The sequence below is a fragment of the Arvicanthis niloticus genome, chromosome 3 (genome assembly GCF_011762505.2).
Source record: "Arvicanthis niloticus isolate mArvNil1 chromosome 3, mArvNil1.pat.X, whole genome shotgun sequence".
Taxonomy (NCBI): domain Eukaryota; kingdom Metazoa; phylum Chordata; class Mammalia; order Rodentia; family Muridae; genus Arvicanthis; species Arvicanthis niloticus.
Window position 1 is genome coordinate 53,559,614 of NC_047660.1, and position 18,698 is coordinate 53,578,311.

Genomic DNA, 18,698 nt, shown 5'->3' on the forward strand with positions numbered 1-18,698 from the left:
GTTTTATAGCCTGACTGACACTTTCATCATGGAGTCAGTTCTGTTAAGGTCTGGACACTATTACAGTCAGGATTCTAGAACTCAGGAGACAGAGTTGTAACAGAGTTCGGAGTAGTGAGGCCTCAGTTTCAAAGACATCTCCCTCAACAAAACATACTCTTCTACCATTGCCTAATGGAAACCTTTATTCTGGCTTGTAACACAGAAACTGACCCATTTGTGATGCCTGAAAATAGCCAACAGTATCTGTTAGTCATTTGTCAATTCATTCTGGCCAGCTTTGTTCTATGAAGAAGGGCATCATTCATACTTATTTAGAACTAAACATGTGTCCAAGACTACTAGACACTGATAATTCCTTAAAAGCCTGTGAGTGTTTTAAGAACATTTCTGCTTGCCAAAAGATACTTGATATAAGCAGTGCTGGGTTGGACTGTCACAGGCCTTCCTTATAAATAGCAATTGTGTTCAGGCCTTCATTTTCATTTTCTGTAAAGGAGGAATGATAATACAAAGTTCATAGATTGTGTGAGGAGTACGTGAAATAAAATATGTAAAGCATCCAGCTCAAGAGATTGGGCTCAGCTATTAACGTACTCTTGTAGAGGACCTGAGTTCAATTCCTAGCACCCACATTTGGTGGCCTATAACTGTTTAAAACTTGATCCAGGGAATCCAACTCCTCCGACCTATGCTGGTATCTGCACTCACATACAAATACTCACAGACATGCACATAGTCAAAAAATAAAATCTTTAAAATATATATAAAGTATCTAACAGAATTTAGCGAACATTCACACTATAATTTGAATAATAAAGTAGTAAAATGGAAACCTAAAATTTTACTGTTTTTTCTAAAAACGCAAAACCAACAATAGGGCTTCAAATATGAAAAATAAGAGCCTCCAATGTCTTGGAGATATCACTTTATGTTAGGCGTTTACACCAAACTGCCTCAGATTTTGACTTCGCAGTCAGCTGATCCACAAACTACAATTCCCAGAATGCACTTTCATAGGGCGGCAGTCTGAAGACAGAAGTTGTTGCAGGATTTTAGGAGGTGTGGCTTCCTTTTTCCTCCACCCATTCCTCCCCCCCCCCATTACCTCCTCCCCCCGCCCCCCACCAGCTTTGCCTTTCAAGGGCGGGAGAATCTTGGGGACCTTCTCGCCGGAGGGCGGGGCAAGGACTAACGGGAAGCCAATCACGGCGCAGGCTCTAGGGAGCGCCGAGCAGCGACGAATCAGAACGCAGCAGCGTTAGTCTCTAGTAGCGCGCGTTTATTTGAACACACGGGCAGAGCGCCGGCTCCTGTGAGCAGAGTTGTACGCTTGCTGAGGTGCAGAGGTCTTTCCGTGGGTTCCCCCGTAGACGTGGACGCGGGTCCAGAGGGAGCCTGAGGAACGAAGGTAATATTACGGGGTAAGGGCCTTGAATGTGGCACGCCACCTGCTTCTCACGCGGGGCTCGTGCTCCGTGTGCCAGCTTCTCTCTAACGCAGCCTGGAGAGGTCTTCTCTGTTGCCCGTAGACTTTCTGTTTGGCTTAGAGGTCGCGCTTGTGGTTTTCTGCGGGACTGACATATCCTTTCCGAAGGAAGGGAAAAGGAAGGAAAGAACATTCTAGAATTATCTCCCTAAGGGACGAGGCTTGCCTGCTGTGTCTCCTCAGGAGCTGCCTAGTGAGGTCAGGGTCGTTCAAAAATAAGGGAGCTCCTGCAAGCGAGCCCAACTGGGACCTGTGAGGAGGACTGTCCTTCTCACCCTACCAGCTCAGATTTCCAGTAAGGTCCGAACAGGCTGTGCCTTCACTGAACGTGCAAGCTGTGAAGATGGTTGGTTAGTCAGAAAGTGTGCTAAGTGGAATATGGAGGAGACATGGCATAGCGTTGACATGGGGACAAAAGCATCCATCCGCGGGCAGTGTGTAAGGAGGGCAGTGCCAAAGAAGGCCTACCAGGAGTGCTAAATCTTGAAGTGATTAATTAAAGTGTACCCCTAACTAGGGTCCTCCTGGCCTCCTTAGTAGGCTCACCTTTCAGCTAGAACAGCAGCCCTAGGTTTCCCTGCTCTCATCTACTGTAGCACAGTATTTCCCCAAGCTACCCTCCTTCCCTTCCTTTATCACTGTTTAACTCTCTGATAAATAGTTTACTGCTTTACTTTTTTTTTTTTTTTTTTTTTTTTTTGAGGCCCCTATATCCCAGGCTGTCCTCAAACTCAGGATCACTTTGCCTTGGCCTCCCATTAGCACCCTCACACCTGACTAGGTTTTGGTTTTTTTTGGGGGGGGGCATTCTTTGGGGTTATAGTGTGTGTGTGTGTGTGTGTGTGTGTGTGTGTGTGTGTGTGTGTGTGTGTGTTTGGTCGTTGCTGTTTTTCTTAATCTGTTTCTTGGAGCCAGACCTGGTGGCTTAGCCTGTGATTCCAGTGCTGGAAAGCTCAAAAGTTCAAGTTTATCCTTGACAACAGAGTGAATGAGCTTGAATTTGAGGCTAACCTCTACTATGTGAAGCACTATCTCAAAAAGAAATTTTCCCTTGGGTATTTATTTGCAATCACTTATTTGGAATCCAGATTTTTAAAATACAGTTTTTGACATAGTGCATTTTCTATCCACTTGATGACTTTGATTATTATAACTGACATATTTATTGCCTTTAGGAATTTAGTTAAGATGATGGCAACTTTTACTCCAAGGAAGAGGAAGCGACATACACTGAATGCTGACAATGATGATAAGTAAGTCTTAACCTATACATATGAACTCTTTAAGAAAGAAAACTCCAGTCTTGCCAGAGACTAGATTTTCTTATAGAAGATAATCTATTACAGAAAATTTATCATAGGGTATTTTAGTAGCAAATTGGGAAAAATACATGTAGAATAATTTATATGTCTTTTTAAAAAAGTTATTTGATGCATGTGAGTGTTTTGTCTGCATTTATGTCTGTTTACCACATATGTGCAATGCCCATACAGAGACTGAAGTTAGACTGTTTGTGAGGGACCATGTGCAGGGAATAAGATCCGGGTCCTCTGGAAGAACAGCCATTGCTTTTAACAGCTAAGCTATCCCTCCAGCCCTTTGGCATTTTGTTTTGTTTATTGTAACAGTCTTAACTATTTAATACCAGGTTGGCCTCGAGCTAAATGAGATCTTCTTGCCTTTGCCTCCTGAGTTGTTGGGATTAAAGGTAAGTAGCACCATGCCCGGACCTAGTATGGGATCATTTTTATATAGCCTAGACAGAGAAATCGATTTTGAAATACACTTACTTGTATATCAAAGTTTCTTTGTAAACACTGTTTGCTTTTATGAGTGTTATCTGTTTGTTTTTGAGACAGGGACTCTATCTAATTTTTGTTGTCCTGAATCTCATATAAATCATGCTGGCCTGGCCTCCAACTCAGAGTTCCTCCTTCCTCTGCCTCCAGAGTGCTGGGATTAAAGGTGTGTGCCACCCTGCCCAGCTTATGAATGATATATATATATATATTAGAAATATATTTAAATGATTTAATAAAGACAGAATTTGAGGATTCTGATAATGTGTCAAATGGGATGTATTATTTTTATGACAAGTAGGAGAAATTTACTAGTGGATGTAAGTAAATTTTGAAAAAGATCCACAAACTTACCAAGGAATTTTCTTCTTTTCATTTTGTAGCCTATTAACAGATATTTCATCAAGCAAATTAAAATTTACTGAAAATCTTGTTGCATCGCCTAATAAGAAACATAATTGTCAAAGCAGTTTTCAAAAGGAAGACGAGTCTTGCTCCCACCAATGCCATTTCACTTCAAGTCCACTCAAAACAACTGAAAATAATAGGTTGTCATTTGCAAACTACGGCTCATTATTTAAACCAGCTGTGTCTACTGTATCTTTCTACAATAAAGATAAGCACTACCTCAATCCACTCGAGAGGAAGTTGATAAGAGAGTGCAGATCTATTTGTCTAGCAACTAAAAATGGAGATAAACCTTTTCCCAGTGTGACAGAAAATATTCAGAAAAAACCAGTCTGTACTAAGAAGAATAAAAAACCCCAGAAGAGTTTAACTGCTAAATATCAATCAAATTATAAGCACATCAAGTCCATATCAAGAAGCCTGAAAAATTCCAAGCCAAATCAAGTGACCTATAAGCCGGTTGTGGACAAAGAAAACAGTTGTTTTCCAGCAGAAAATCATCCAAATTCTCCTCCTCGGGTTCTAAGCCGGAAAATAAAACCACAAGTTACACTTCAAGGTGGAGCAGCGTTTTTTGTTAGGAAAAGAAGCTCTCCTAAAAAGTCACGTCTGGAAGATAAGCCATTACCAATACTTTTGCAGAAAAATGAACCAGAGGTCACTGAAGATGCTCCAGAGGCAAAGCAAGTACCAAAGTCCTTGTTAGTGGATGGGAAATCGAATGTTGAGCTACAGGATGCAAGAAGTAAAAATGAAGAGAAACTGAAAAAGGTAAAGCTAAATGTATCATTTAAGAACGACTGGCCATTTAATTATGCTTAGATATAAATTATGTGTATATAAGTATGTAGATCACATAAGTGAATGAAATTTGATTTTCTTTATAGTTTGGAAAGCCACCTTTATAAAACCAGAAAGTATAAAGTTAAAGATGGGTAGAAAAAAAATGTGGTTTCTTCTTTGGCTTTAGGTGGTATGTTCTGGAATGTTAGCAGGAAGAATGTAGTTTCTCTGCTACTATTAAATTGTAGAAACTGTTATGGACAAAACTTCCTCTAATGACTTTCAGAATGTGGTTTCTATTATTCACTGCAGAGAGAGGTCAGTGGGCAAGTGTTTCTCAGGTGCTATTTATCGACCTTGGATTTTTTTTTTTTGAGACAGGGGCTCTTCATTAGCCCAGGATTCAACTGTGCTGCCTGCCTTTTCTTCCCTGGCCCAGGGATTGCAAGCACAAACTGATGCTGGGGTCCAACTTGGGTCCTTATTCTGCACAGCAGGAGTGTTACCAACCTAAACTACCAGTCTTAAGTTTATGATGAGAATTTGTTTCCCTTACTAGTTTAAGAGAAAGTTTGATTTTTTTTTCCATTTTTGCTAGCTTTTAAAAGTTAATTTCATTATAATGAAAAGAATGGTATATATTTTCTTTATACCATCTCCATCTGTAAGCATACATTTTTTTTAAAAGATTTATTATTAGCTTTAATGTGTATGAGTGTTTTGCCTGTCGATAAGTATGTGCATGTGTGTATGAGTACCAAAAGAGGGAACTGGATTCCCTGGAACTGGAGCTACAGACAGTTGAACCATTAAGTAGGTGCAGAGAACGAAACCTGTCTAGAATTGCAGCTAGAGCTCTCTTAACCACTGTGCTATCTCTCCAACCCTTGAAGCATGCATTTTTACAAGTATTGCAGTTTCTATGTCTGTTCTCTGATGTTTAAAAGATGAACCATATTCAATGAATGCAGAGGAAATTTTCAAATAGATTGAAAACTTGACAAGTCATGTTATGAAGTATTACACATGATGTGTTGAGATTTGTTCACTTGAAGGAAATACAACTAAGGATTAGGGATTTTCTTTATTTCTGTTAACCTGTTTATTATTGTTAGAATTCCTCAGGTGCAGTAGTTTCTTCGAAGGAATGTAAACTTGATAAACATAATTTTCCTTCAGAGAATTCACTTGATGAGAACAAGACAAGTAAGTAAGAAAACTTGCATTAATTACCCTAGCAGTTTGTAACAGTGCTTCATTGTGATATCATATGAGCTTTTACATATACTAATATTTTCTAGGCCTTCTTAAAAATTATTGTGCCTATTATTAATGTCTGTTTATCTCTGGGGAATTGTAGTCTATGGTAAAGCAGTATGTTTTGAAAAGTTGGAAAGGGGCTTTTAGGTTAAAACTTCAGACAAAGGAAACATTTAGCCTTAGGTAATCTCTGACTATTTCTATTTCCCAAGCTCTCTTATGGCGAGGTTCATGTGTGGAGGTCAGAGGACAACTTTCTGGAGTGGCTTTTCTTGTTTCTACTGTGTTTAGTCAGGGTCTCTTGTTTGTGTTTTCTGTATTCCCACTACTAGCCTGTGGTTTCTGATGATTCTCTCTAACTCCATAGGAGTACTGGGATTACAGGCACCAAACTCTACATCTTGCTGTTTTTGTTTTTATATTCTATGGGTTGATCAGTCTTCCACCTCAGGAAATTTGCCTGCTGAGGCATCTTAACCCTACTATGCTCTCTAGGGAGTTAGACCCTCTCACATTTATCTCTTTATTCCCTCACTTAAACCAATGACCTCATGGGTATGTGTCACTATGGATAAGTGAATGCTTATTTTTTGCATTTAAATCCAATAGATTTTTATTGTTGGAATGATTCTGTTTTGATCATGAGGGTTGTTTCAGCTTAATTCCCTTTGGCATGTCTCATCTTTGTTTTTTGAGCACTATCTTAGTTTCTTATGCTTTGGACTCATTCGTTATTTCCCTTGCTCTAGCCCTAAAACCAGCAATTTCTCCATAGAACCTTGACTCCTTTTATTGGAAGTTAAGATCTGGGCAGTGTCTGAGTATAATTGTTACTAGAGTGCCCTTGCTCCAAGGCCCTCTCTCCAAACATGACTGTAGAGCATGGGGAGTTGTTCCTATGAGTCTTCCTCTTCATGCTTTAGCACCAGTACACACTGACATTTCTAATCCAGTATTTATCTTTTTTTTTTTTTTTTCCCTTTTAAGACAGGGTTTCTTTTGTAAACCAGGCTGCCCTTGAACTCTCTGAGATCCACCTGCTTTTCAAGTGCTAGGCATGCCCTCTCAAAGGCATGCATCAGCACCAACACCATACCACATCATTTACATTTTGATTGGTGATCCATTTTGACTGGGTGCCCTAAAGACTATCTTTGTCTCTACCAAAATCATTGCTTTATTTGTTTTGGTCAGTTTCTGATCTCTTTTGTTCCATTGACCTATCTGTCTCTTTCTGGTAGTTTGTACTGTCTTAGTTATGGTTGACTCTTGAAGTCAAGCAGTGTAAATTTTTTGTTCTTATTAACCTTCAGAGTCTTATGAGTCAGAGCTCAGATTTTATTCAATAATGCAACCTTCTGCTGCATTTCCCCCTAACAGTTTCTCCAGAGTCTATCTATCCCATCTTCAGTGTTTCTTCAGTGAACACAAAAAGGTAGGAATTATTTTTGCTTTAATGTTCTAATTTTATTAATTATATAGGTTTCTTTTTCTCTCATATAATGCTATCTTTTTTTTTCTTTACCACTAAGGGGAAATAATAATATTGAGAATAGAAGATGAGATTAGTGTCTCTTTTTATACAAATGGAATAGATCTTCGTGGACTTGAGTAAAATAATTGTTACATTATTACATAGTACCTAGCCTGTAGTAATTAGTTTATTATTTCACTTAAAGATCCTCAGACAATCTAGAAGGTAAACATGATTAGTATTGTTATAATTGTAATCATTCATCTGAGGAAACTGAGGAATTTAGCCACCATTGCACAGTTAGTGCTGGGGCCAGAAATAGAATTCACATTTGAATCAAAAGCCCATTGGGTTTTATTTCCTCCCATAGTTGACAATATATTAACAATAACTAAATTTTAATGAACATTTATACTCATGATATAGGTACTAGTAGGTTCCATTTTACAGAAGGGAGAAATTGTGACCAGAGAAGTAATAGTAGTTTAGTGCTGTTCTAAGTCATAACTGACACTCATCCTTGTCGAGGCCCACACTGCCTGGCTTGGGGGCCACTGTGTCCAGGCCTGAGCTGCTGCTCTGGTCTGCGGGTCAGGGTCTAGCAAGAGAGAGAGTAGGAACGGAAGAGACTCGAAGAATGGAAACAAGACAGAGGGTCTGATCAAGTCTCAAGTTTCCTTAAATCATGGGCATATATACACTTTACCATGTGCCTTGCCTCTGTGGACAAGCAGGGGAATACAGCTGAAGACACTTTACCACGTGCGCCTTGCATCTGGGGGCACTAAATAGCCAAACAAGATTATGTGGAATAAACAAGATGTTTATCAGAGTGTGCTCAGCTCTTGTAGGCTGTTGAAAAGCAAGTCTCTTGTTCAGGGTATATGGTTCGAGATGGCTGCAAAGATGATAGCCGCTTTCTGCTAGGAGTCGGCTGCCAACACATAATATAATGGGGAAGTGGTGTGTGTAGGTAGAGAATGTGACAAGTAGAAGGTCTAAGTTTTGTCTGAACATTTTGCTAAAAAAAAAAAAAACATTGATTTTTTTTCTTCACCCATTTGTTGTTAAATGATTAGGTATTCAGAAAAGAAATTTTGAACCTAGTCCCTCCGACCCCTACCCGTGTGTGTTTGTGTGTGTGTGTGTATGTGTGTGTGTATGTGTGTATGTATGTATGTATGTATGTGTGTATACATTGATGTGGGCACTTGTGTTCATACATACACAAGCCTATGGAAGCCAGAGGTCACCCTGGGTGATATTCTAAGGAGCTGCCACTGTACTTTGAGTCAGGATTTCTCACTTAAGTGCCCAAGTAACATGTTGCTGGATCCTTATATGCTGGTGACTATGCCTGCCTTGGGTTGTAAGATTCAACATTAATATCTGCTTAGGAATTTCTTTATACTTAAGTGGGTAGATATTGTCCTAAGAAAGAAAAGTCAATTTTTAAAGTGCCGTTAACTTCCAGAGCAATTCTTTATATGTGTGTCTAATACTACAGAGGAAAGTTCTTTGGCTTTAAGTCAGATCTGGATTTGAGTCTTAATTTACTCTGAATTTACTCATTACGTTCCTTTGAGTACGTGATTATTTCTGGGGCCTCTAGGGTTTTTCACTGTTCCATATTTACTAACTTTCTCTTTCCAGGTCTCCACCTGAAGAACAGTCTTCTGTGGGATCCACTACATGTACTAACTTCTTGAAACAGACAAATGTACAGAAAAATATTAATTCCAGAGATACAAATAAAGGAGGAAAAGACCAGTTCATCATTGTGAGTAAATTTACACACAGCACGTGCAGTCAGCCTTTTAGAATGGTTATCTTGGCTTATAGATTTCCAAGTTTGTAATCGCCAGTTTTGTTGTGGTAGCATTCAAAGCTAGACAGTACTTTGGAGCTCATAGTTTTGGGCAGTGCTAGTATTTGGCCTGTTTTCAGGTAAGAAAATTCTTGATCAACAAAAGATGCAGTGGAAATAGCAACATTAAATTAGAACTAAGTTTAGCAAACCGTGGCTGTAGACTGGATTCAGTTCTATAATCTGTGAGTTGAAAAGTGTAGTTAATGTTTTTTTATGTGGTTTTGTTTATGGTTGTAGGACTTGAGCCTGATGGTCTCATTCACGGATAGGTAAGGCTCTGCCGCTAAGCTACGTTGTACTCCAGAGGCTTTTAGCTTCGAGGAAGAATCTCACTGAGTTGTCCAAGCTGGCCTTGAACTCTAAATCCTCCTACCTCCACCTCTGAGGCAGCTGTAATTATAAGCCTGTGCCTCCAAGCCAGGCTTTAGAAGTTTTGAAGCAAAGAGAAGAATATATAACTATATTAGTTAACTTTTTATTGGTACATAAACTACCATGACTTATAGAAGGAAGTTTATTTTGGCTTCTGGTTCCAGAAGGGAAGGCATCATAATAAGGAAAACATAATGGGCAGCCATTGAGTGGAAAGTTGGTCAGTCACATTTTTAGCCTCAACAGGAAGCAGAGACAACAGCAAGAAGTAGTCTATAAGCTTTCAGAGCCTGCCCCCCAATAACGGATTTCCTCCTGGGAGGCTGCTCCTCCTTAAGGTTCCATAATCTCCTAAAACAGCTACCAACCATGCACCAAGTATTCAAATACAACAGTGGCAGATCACACGTGGTATGAAAAGCCTAAAGTATTCTACCTTTTCATAGAAAAACTGCCAATCACTGTCTTAAATAATAATTCAGAATCTAGTATTTTCAATGACATTAAAAACAATGTTTTATGAGAGTGGAATTCATAGAGCTGTATCAACTCTTGAGGCAAAGAATTTAATAACTACAGATAAAGAATTTAACACTCCAGATGACTTAAGGCAAAAACCACTATGAATAATACAGAATGTTATCCCTTTTGTTTGAAATGAAGCCTTTTCTTTTTCTTGGTCTTTTATGTGAGCCCTTCCTAAAGAACGTCTATTATTGACCCAGTTCTTTGGGTTTATGATTTTGTTTGCTTGCTTGTTGTTCTTCAATTGTAGGACGCAGGTCAGAAACATTTTGGGACAACTATGTGTAAATCTTGTGGCATGATCTATACTGCTTCCAACCCTGAAGATGAAATACAACATCTCCAATATCACCACAGATTTCTGGAAGGAATTAAATATGTGGTGAGTCAAGAAGTCTTTCAGTTTGTTCTGAAGGTATAACTGTATGAAAGAAGGCATTTGTACCATAATTGTTGAAAGATCTATATATCCATAAATATTTCATTGCTTGTGGTAGAAGCTAGCTGTACATGTTAGCTCCCACCTGTGATCCCAGCATTTAGGAAGAGGTTGAGGCATAAGGGTCATTGTGAGTTCAGATTCAGTCTTGGGTACATAATGAGTTTCAAGTCAGTCAATTTGGGCTATAAGAGTGAGACACTGTCTTAAGAAAACAAACATAACAGGCTGTAGAAAAGGTTTAGAGAATAAGAGTGCTAGCTACACCAGATGTGGCTGCATAGGAATCCCAGAGCTATAAGGGAATATGCAGGGGAACAAGTATTCAAATACATTAACTTGTGGGAGACATTTCACAACCTATGTAGAATTCATGAAGGGAAAAATTTTGCATGCAAGCCGCAGGATATTCTCTCTCTCTCTCTGGCTCTCTCTCTCTCTCTCTCTCTCTCTCTCTCTCTCCAGTCCATTTGTATCTTCTCTTTATATTCTTCTACTTCTTGGAACTCGGCTTACTGCCTAGCTGCCTACATCAGATAGTTTAGCAGGTCTTCTTCAGGTCCAGTGCAGGCTACAACTGCTATGAGTTCAGAAATATAGTTGCTGAGTCATACCCAGAAGATGGCACTTCACAGCTCCCCAGCTTCTTCCTCCATTCTCATATTTTCTCCTCTGCGATGTTGTCTGAGCCTTGGAGGGATTGGTATAAGTGAGCTAAATGCTCATCAGTACCTTGTTCTCAGCCTTTGAACAGCAGTGGGTACCATTCACTGCGGAGAGAATAGTCACTGTGACTCTTTAATATGGTTTCTCATGTTATTGTGACCCCCAAACCAAAAGTATTGTAAGAAAAATTATAAATTCTAGTTAGGCCATATAAAAGATACAGAGTGGTATTTATTTACAAGCTGTGAGCCTAGATTGGCAGGTTTGGAGCTGTTCTAACTTACATCCCAGCCTTGTGTCTCTCATTATTGCTGATTCTCCTGGCCAGGTGCTGATGATGGCTTCCTCCCTTTCTTTTCTCTCTTTCTCTTGTTTTGCCTCACACCCCTCACTCCATTCTCAAGTCCTATATTTCTCTCCCTACTGCCCAATCACAGGCCTTTATTAACTAATTAACTTTGTTGAGGAGCAAACTTTGCACAACAAAAGTTGGTGCACGTGAGAATTCACTTGCACTTGGCCACCAGGATCTTGTGGTACAGAATTTAGCATATGAGTACATAACAGCACCAGAGCAACCCCCAACAGGTTTTTTTTTTTGTTGCTACTTCCTCATTGTAATTTTGCTACTGCTACAGATTGGAATGTAAGTATCTGATCTTTCTGATGGTCTTGTGACCTCTGTGAAAAGGATCTTGACCCATAGGTTGAGAACCACTGGTTTACACCATAGGTAGTCAAGGCCAGAACCTCCATCTTGCATTTTTTGTCATTCATTGCTTGACCATCTGCCATGTTCTAACTAAAGTATTTTATGTGTTCTCTTTATAAATTAACAATGTTTTCTGCTTTCTCAGGGCTGGAAAAGAGAACGGGTAGTAGCAGAGTTTTGGGATGGGAAGATCGTGTTGGTCCTGCCACATGATCCAAGTTATGCTATCAAAAAGGTATGTATGGGATTGTTTTTCTCCTCTCTTAAGAAAAGCATCAGTGAAATGTAAACTGCTTTCCTAGTGTACCAACAGCCTTCCTTGTTACATGGGCTTAAGTGTTCATACTGGCTCAGATGTTTGTTCTCTGTTGGTGTTGCTTCTGTTTCCTAAGTTGAATGTCGCCAACAGGAATGATACAAATCTAAAGCAAGTCTGCCTGGGGCTCCGACTCCTCCTCTCTGCTAGGATTCTGAGTGTCTTTTAAAAGTATTTTTTTCCCTAAGTACCAGGTGTATGCATCAATTCTAAAATAAGTTTGAGAGAATATAATTTTAGAAAATAGAGATGATAAAGGCTAAATGATTGGTGATCATGTTTCATACTTAGTTTTTGTTGTGATTTTTAAAAGAAATTCACCTTCTGGTTTTTAACGTTTTTAGGTAGAAGATGTCCAAGAACTTGTGGATCTGGAATTGGGTTTCCAGCAGGTTGTTCCCATGTATCCAAACAAAACCAAAACCTTCCTCTTTATAGATGAAAAGAGAGTAGTTGGATGTTTAATTGCAGAACCCATCAAACAGGTGTGTTGTGTGCCTTTTATGTTATTAAATGTCTTTGACTGTAATTAAATTCGTTCACTTACATTGCGTTTAGTATTTTGTCTATAATATAAACATAAACAGAGTAAGTCTGTTTTTGTGTAGCCATTTCCCTATCTGGGAGTATAAAAATGTAGTGATTTTTTTTTATGTAAGAATCTGTAGACCTAAGTTACTACATCACAGCTCAGCAGATATATTTAACAAAATAATCATTACTCATTTCTCACTTAAAATATTTATTTATTTAATTTATTATAAAGGCAGTGTCTGTAGCTCTGGTAGCTTAGAACTCAGGTCTTCCTGCCTCTGCCTCCCAAGTCTGGGACTAAAGGTGTGTGTCTGTATGCCCACCTACAATCTACTTTAGCAGTGTTCTAGAAAACAGTTTTTCTTTTCTTTTTTTTTTTTTTTTTTTTTTTTTTTTTTTTTTTTTTTTCTTTTTTTTTTTTGGTTTTTTGGTTTTTTGAGACAGGGTTTCTCTGTGTAGTCCTGACTGTCCTGGAACTCACTCTGTAGACCAGGCTAGCCTCGAACTCAGAAATCCGCCTGCCTCTGCCTCCCAAGTGCTAGGATTAAAGGTGTGTGCGCCTGGCTAGAAAACAGTTTTCTTACTAAAAGTTAGAGAAAAGCAGTTTGTGTGCATTATCAGTAAAGAGCAAATAATGTGTTAAGTATTTGTCAGTCATACCTTAATAAAGTTGGTGCTGGGAAAGAATGCCAAGGAACCACTTTTACTAACAACAAAAGAACCCAAAGGAACAGTAGAACATTTGGGTAGCATCCACAGGTTTCAAAGTTTGATCCCAGGTTTTGTGTGTGTGTGTTTGTGTGTGTGTGTGTGTGTGTGTGTGTACGTGTGTGTGTACGTGTGTGTGTACGTGTGTACATGAAAGTTGTTAGCCAGGCAGTGGTGGTACACACCTTTGATTCCAGCACTTGGGAAGCAAAGGCAGGTAGATCTCTGAGTTTCAGGCTAGCGTTGTCTACATATCAAGTTCCAGAGTAGCCAAGGCTATACAGGGAAATCCTGTCTCAAAATAATAATAATAATAATAATAATAATAATAATAATAATAATAATAATAATAATAAAAACAACAATAATGGAGGAAGAGGAGGAAGAAGAAAGAAGAATATTGAAATTATACCTTTAATGTTTTCCTCATAGGAAAATATGTATGATGATAAAAATATTAACTGTCTTGATTTAGTTAACTCATAATGTCATCATAGATTAAAACAGCAGGTTGTGCTTTTTGAAAGAAATTCTCTGCAAGTTGATTCTGTGGGCCTTGAAGTTGTGATCTTCTCTCTGTCTCATGTACATGTTTCAAGCCCGTGCCACCAGGTGTGGCTTACCTACAGCTTAACTATAACCCTATAGATGCAAATAGATGCATATATACAATTAAACAATAAACATATGGAGGCCTTAGGTAGGATTTATTATATCTAAATGAAACATTGACAAGTTTCAGATTCTGTATTTGTTAGATTGTGCAAGACCTGCCATTTTGTGATGGCTGATTGGCATGTACTGTGGGTCCATCCGTTTGCCCCAGATGACAAGATTTCATTTTATAGTTGAATAGAGCTTCCTCCGCTGTTTAATTTCATTCATTGATGGACACTTAAGTTAATTTTATGCCCTAGATTTTGTGTGTGAAGCTGCAGTGAACATAGACATCTTTAACTTCTCATTTCTTTTGGAGACATACCCTGAAGTGGGTGCACTGAGTCATGGTTTTTGTTACTTTAACTTTGGTGTGTATGAGAGACTTCCCACTACTGACCACTACACACCCACCAGCTGTACACATGGATTCCCTTTGTTCTCTACTTTGCCCAAGACTTTTTACTTTTACATAATAATCATTTCAACGTGCTGAGATACTTTCTTATTCCTGTCTATGATAATAGTGAACATTTCTTCAAACACCCCTGAGACACTTGTACATCCTTTTTCAGAAGGTGTAGTCAGGCCCTTGTCCCACTTTGTATTATTATTGTGTATGTGATGTTATGAGAGTGGCATGTGTGGGTTCTCTCCTTCCACTGTGAGATCTGGGAGGAAATTTAGGTCAGTGTTGTACAGTAAGTGCTTTTCCTATTGAACCATCTTGCTGGACCATTGTTCCATTTTAAAATTTGGGTTATTTTCTTGCTATTCAGTGAGTTCCTTGTATATTTTGGACTGTAGCCTTCTGACATATGTAATTTGTAGATATTTTCTTCAAAGTTGTCTTTCCCCATATTGTGTCCTTTCCTGTGCTGAAGGTTTCTAGTTTAATTTTAACCTGTGGTTCATGACCATTAGTTACTCCAGTTCTTGGAGATCCAGTACCCTCTCTGACTTCTGCAGACATCAAGTACACAAGTGCATATACATACATGCAGAAAGAACACTGATGTATAAATAAATAGGATTTAAGGAGTAACAAAATATTTTTTGTAGATTAACTATACACAGGTTTTGTTTAAAGTTTGGATTTTTTGTTTGCTTTTTAAAAGTCAACTTGTCTGTGTGTTTTTTTAGCTTTAGACACTTCTGTTTGTTATTGCAGGCCTTTCGTGTCCTGTCAGAACCAAGTGCTACTAAAGAATGTTCTAGAGCTTGGCGGTGTTCAGATGTACCAGAACCTGCTATTTGTGGAATAAGTAGAATATGGGTCTTCAAACTAAAAAGAAGAAAGCGCATTGCAAGACGACTTGTTGACACTGTCAGGTAAGGAGACAGAATAACTTTAGACCTTGAACAATGACTTGTTAGCTTTCCCAGAACCTTCCTTGGCTCACAGGCAAAACAGAATCTTGCTAAAACATTTCTTTATAAATATTGTCAAAGTCAGACTAAGGCAGACGTTAACACTAGAAGGAAATACCAGATATACATTCCATAGCAAGCTTAAGTGTAATTCATTCATTCATTCCTTCCTTCCTTCCTTCCTTCCTTCCTTCCTTCCTTCCTTCCTTCCTTCTTTCCTTTCTTTCTTTCTTTCTTCCTTTCTTTCTTTAGTTGATTTTTTAAAGATGAGGTTTATGGTTGCGATAGGGTCTTAGTATTAGCCTTGACTGGCCTTCTACTTTAATTGCTAGAATTGCAAATATGTACTACTATGCCCCCTCATTTTGTCTTTGTTTTTATTTATGTCTGTGTTTGTATACATGTCTGTATGGGTATAAGCCATGTGGGTGCAGTGTTTGAAGGCCAGAAGAGAATATCAGATTTGGAGCTGGAATTACAGGTAGTTGTGAGCCAAATATGAGTACTGGGAACCAAACTCTAGTCCTCTGTGAGAGCAGTATTATTTCAGTTACAGACATTACTGTGACAAAACAGTATGACCAAGGCAACTTATAAAAACAAGCATTTAATTTGGGAGCTCATGGTTCTAGAAAGTTACTGTCTATAAGAATCAGTAAGCAGGCCGGAAGGCACAGTCCTAGAGCAGTACATGAAAGCTCACATCTCATCCACAAGCATGAGTCAGAGAAAGCTAACTGGAAATGGCATGGGCTTTTGAAATATCAAAACTGACACTCCTTGTCTAACAAGGCCACACTTCCTCATCCTTCCCAAATAATTCTACCAACTAGGGACTGAGTATTCAAATATATGAACCTATAGAGCCATTCTCTTTCAAATTACCACAAGTACATATGTACTACTAATCAGTAAGCCATTTCTTCTATCTCCCTCCTCACACACACACCCCCCATTTATTTTTCTTAAATGACCACAGAATGGTCAAGTTCAAGAAACTTACTATCAGCATCATCTTTATCTTGTTGGTAGTCCAGGTTTCATTTTCCTCACTTACTTCAAATACCCTTCACTAGTTTTTGTTTTTAATGCAGGATCATATTGTATAGTGGTTATGTTTCTTGGTTTTCTTATTCCTTTCACTCTGTGGGACCTTTGAGTTTCTTATCTTTAAATCTAAGGCATTTTGTTATCAAATAATAGTAGTTTTAAGGCAGTTGCTTGTATTGTTGTATTAATGTTTAATTGAAATCCAAAATTTTAGTTGATAAATGATATTTCCCCCTTTTTTTTTTTTTCCTGTAGGAATTGCTTCATGTTTGGCTGTTTCCTCAGCACTAATGAAATTGCATTTTCTGACCCAACACCAGATGGCAAATTATTTGCAACCAAGTACTGCAACACCCCCAATTTCCTTGTATATAATTTTCATAGCTAAAGCCAATTGCAACCACAAATCTGGTATGTGGAAAAGTTCAGCTAGATAGAAACTAATTAGTATCAGAATGAAAATCATAAGACTGTACATATATACATACTAGTTGCTTTCTTCATGTGTTAGATAATTTGTTGAGAATTGTTTGGGATTCAAAGAAAAAAATCTTTGAATACACTCTGAATTCTTAATTCTGAAAAGCTTCACAGCAAAGTGGCTTTTGCAAAAACTGGGCCACTTTATAAGGAACACATGAACACGCTTTTAGACCATGGTTGTCTCGTGCTCCATCAGTAGAGGCAAATCTAAACACAGGCCATGAGATAATTCCTGAATTCCTTATGTAGCGATGATCATAATTCCTGAATTCCTTATGTAGCAGTCCTACTTTACAAAGCATACTGTAGCAGCTAAGTTGAAAATACTTAAAGTATTTTGAGTTTCTGATTTGTAATAAGATAGCAGGAATTATTATCTCATATCAACTTATATAAAATAATTCCATAATCCCTTAGAAAATGAATCAAAAGCATGCTTATTATAAAATAATAAAGAGTATTGGTTGGCACTGTTATCTGATTTTTTTTATTACATGAAAATGCTGGTAATTGAAGTTATGAATCAGACTAATGAGCCGAAGAACATAATGATTTTATGGAATACTTTGTACACCTAAGTGCACTCAGATTTTCTGAATTTGGATACTCATTTGTAAAGCAGAAAATTCAGGTTGCTTTAATTCTTAAAGGTCATTTAACTGATACCTGGCATGAGACATAAAGGAAAAATTTTTTCTTTTTTGTATTACTGTTTGTTGTAAAATTGGTTCATCTTTAATCTAATTTGTAATACTTCTAAAATAGTGAGGAAGTGTTAAAATTATAATTATGCAAACATTTTAATGCTATTTTCTGCAGAAAATCTGGTTAAATGTTTTAATTTTTTTTTTTTTTTTGCTTTTTTTTCTTCCTTTATTTATTTTATTTATATGTGTACACTGTCATCAGTGTCTTCTGAAACACCAGAAAAGGGAATCTGTTCTGATTACAGACCTCTGGAGGAGAAGTCGGTGCTCCAGATGCTGGGGGACTTTCTTCTCTGCCTGTTGTTGCTTCTTCAGGACCTCAGAGCCCCTGTTCTGTTCTTCCTCCATGTGTTTCAGTTTCTTCTGGAGGTACATCAGCTGCTCTTCACCTGCTCAAGTGTCTTCTCCATGTCTGTCAGGTCGGCGATGCGTTTCAGGAGGTGATCTGCTGCTCCTCCACTTGGTCGTGCATTTCAGGAGGTGCATCTGCTGCTCCTCCACTTGGTTGAGCTTGTCTTTGGCACTTTTCTTTTCCACTTAGGTGCTTTTCTAGCCTCAGCCTCTGTATCTCTTTCATTATGGCCTCCATGGTTTCGTTTCTCTTGGCCATGCTGATCCACTCTGTTGTTTTCTTCTATTATAAATTTTATTAACATTTCATTGTTCAGTGGCTTGGGAGAAATCAAATACAATTGTTTTTATGATTGTTACTAGTGTATGTGAGTGTGCATGAATGCATTTCAAGGTGCCTCCAAGGAGGTTTAGAGAACAACCCTTGGGAGTCACTTCTCTCCTACCTTCCAAGGATCCAAGTCAGGTAGCCAGGCTTCTGCAAGTACCACATGAAGTGATTTGAGTCCATAGTAAAAAATTTATTATGGACAACAGTAAGTCCACATATCCTAAGGAGTATAGCAGTGGAAAGGAGGAAAATGAGTATTGCATTAGCAGGTACCCTGCCAACAACAGCAACAGCCATGTTACTGTGTTGATATTTGGTTTGCTATATCAGAAGGGTATGTACCTTTTTCAAATATAATTCGATGTGAACATGAACTAAACATCAGAAAAGTCC

The 18,698-nt window shown here is 38.3% G+C and overlaps 1 protein-coding gene across 4 annotated transcripts; it reads left to right on the forward strand.

Moving 5' to 3' along the window:
* The first annotated feature begins 1,296 nt into the window (after positions 1-1,296).
* On the forward strand, positions 1,297-18,117 carry Esco2 (establishment of sister chromatid cohesion N-acetyltransferase 2). Of its 4 annotated transcripts, none has more exons than XM_034497682.2 (12): positions 1,302-1,411; positions 2,665-2,742; positions 3,672-4,467; positions 5,595-5,685; positions 7,120-7,174; positions 8,867-8,993; positions 10,231-10,362; positions 11,943-12,032; positions 12,458-12,598; positions 15,184-15,344; positions 16,689-16,844; positions 17,981-18,117. In XM_034497682.2, exons 2-11 carry the CDS (start codon positions 2,678-2,680, stop codon positions 16,819-16,821), a joined length of 1,791 nt encoding a protein of 596 aa, XP_034353573.1. In that variant the 5' UTR covers positions 1,302-1,411; positions 2,665-2,677; the 3' UTR covers positions 16,822-16,844; positions 17,981-18,117. The 4 variants fall into 4 exon arrangements, with proteins under 4 accessions (XP_034353572.1, XP_034353573.1, XP_076786943.1 ...); XM_076930828.1 differs by lacking the exon at positions 17,981-18,117 and adding an exon at positions 17,826-17,955; XM_076930829.1 differs by lacking the exon at positions 17,981-18,117 and adding an exon at positions 17,869-17,951.
* The last annotated feature ends 581 nt before the right edge of the window (positions 18,118-18,698 follow it).

What these genes read in the sequence shown, in the direction of transcription:
- Esco2 (XM_034497681.2), top strand. Translation starts at nt 2,678, where the DNA reads ATGATGGCAACTTTTACTCCAAGGAAGAGGAAGCGACATACACTGAAT. An exon ending in TCTTCAGTGAACACAAAAAG is followed by an intron (nt 7,175 to 8,866) that starts GTAGGAATTATT and finishes TTCTCTTTCCAG; the next exon opens with GTCTCCACCTGAAGAACAGT. An exon ending in CGACTTGTTGACACTGTCAG is followed by an intron (nt 15,345 to 16,688) that starts GTAAGGAGACAG and finishes TTTTTCCTGTAG; the next exon opens with GAATTGCTTCATGTTTGGCT.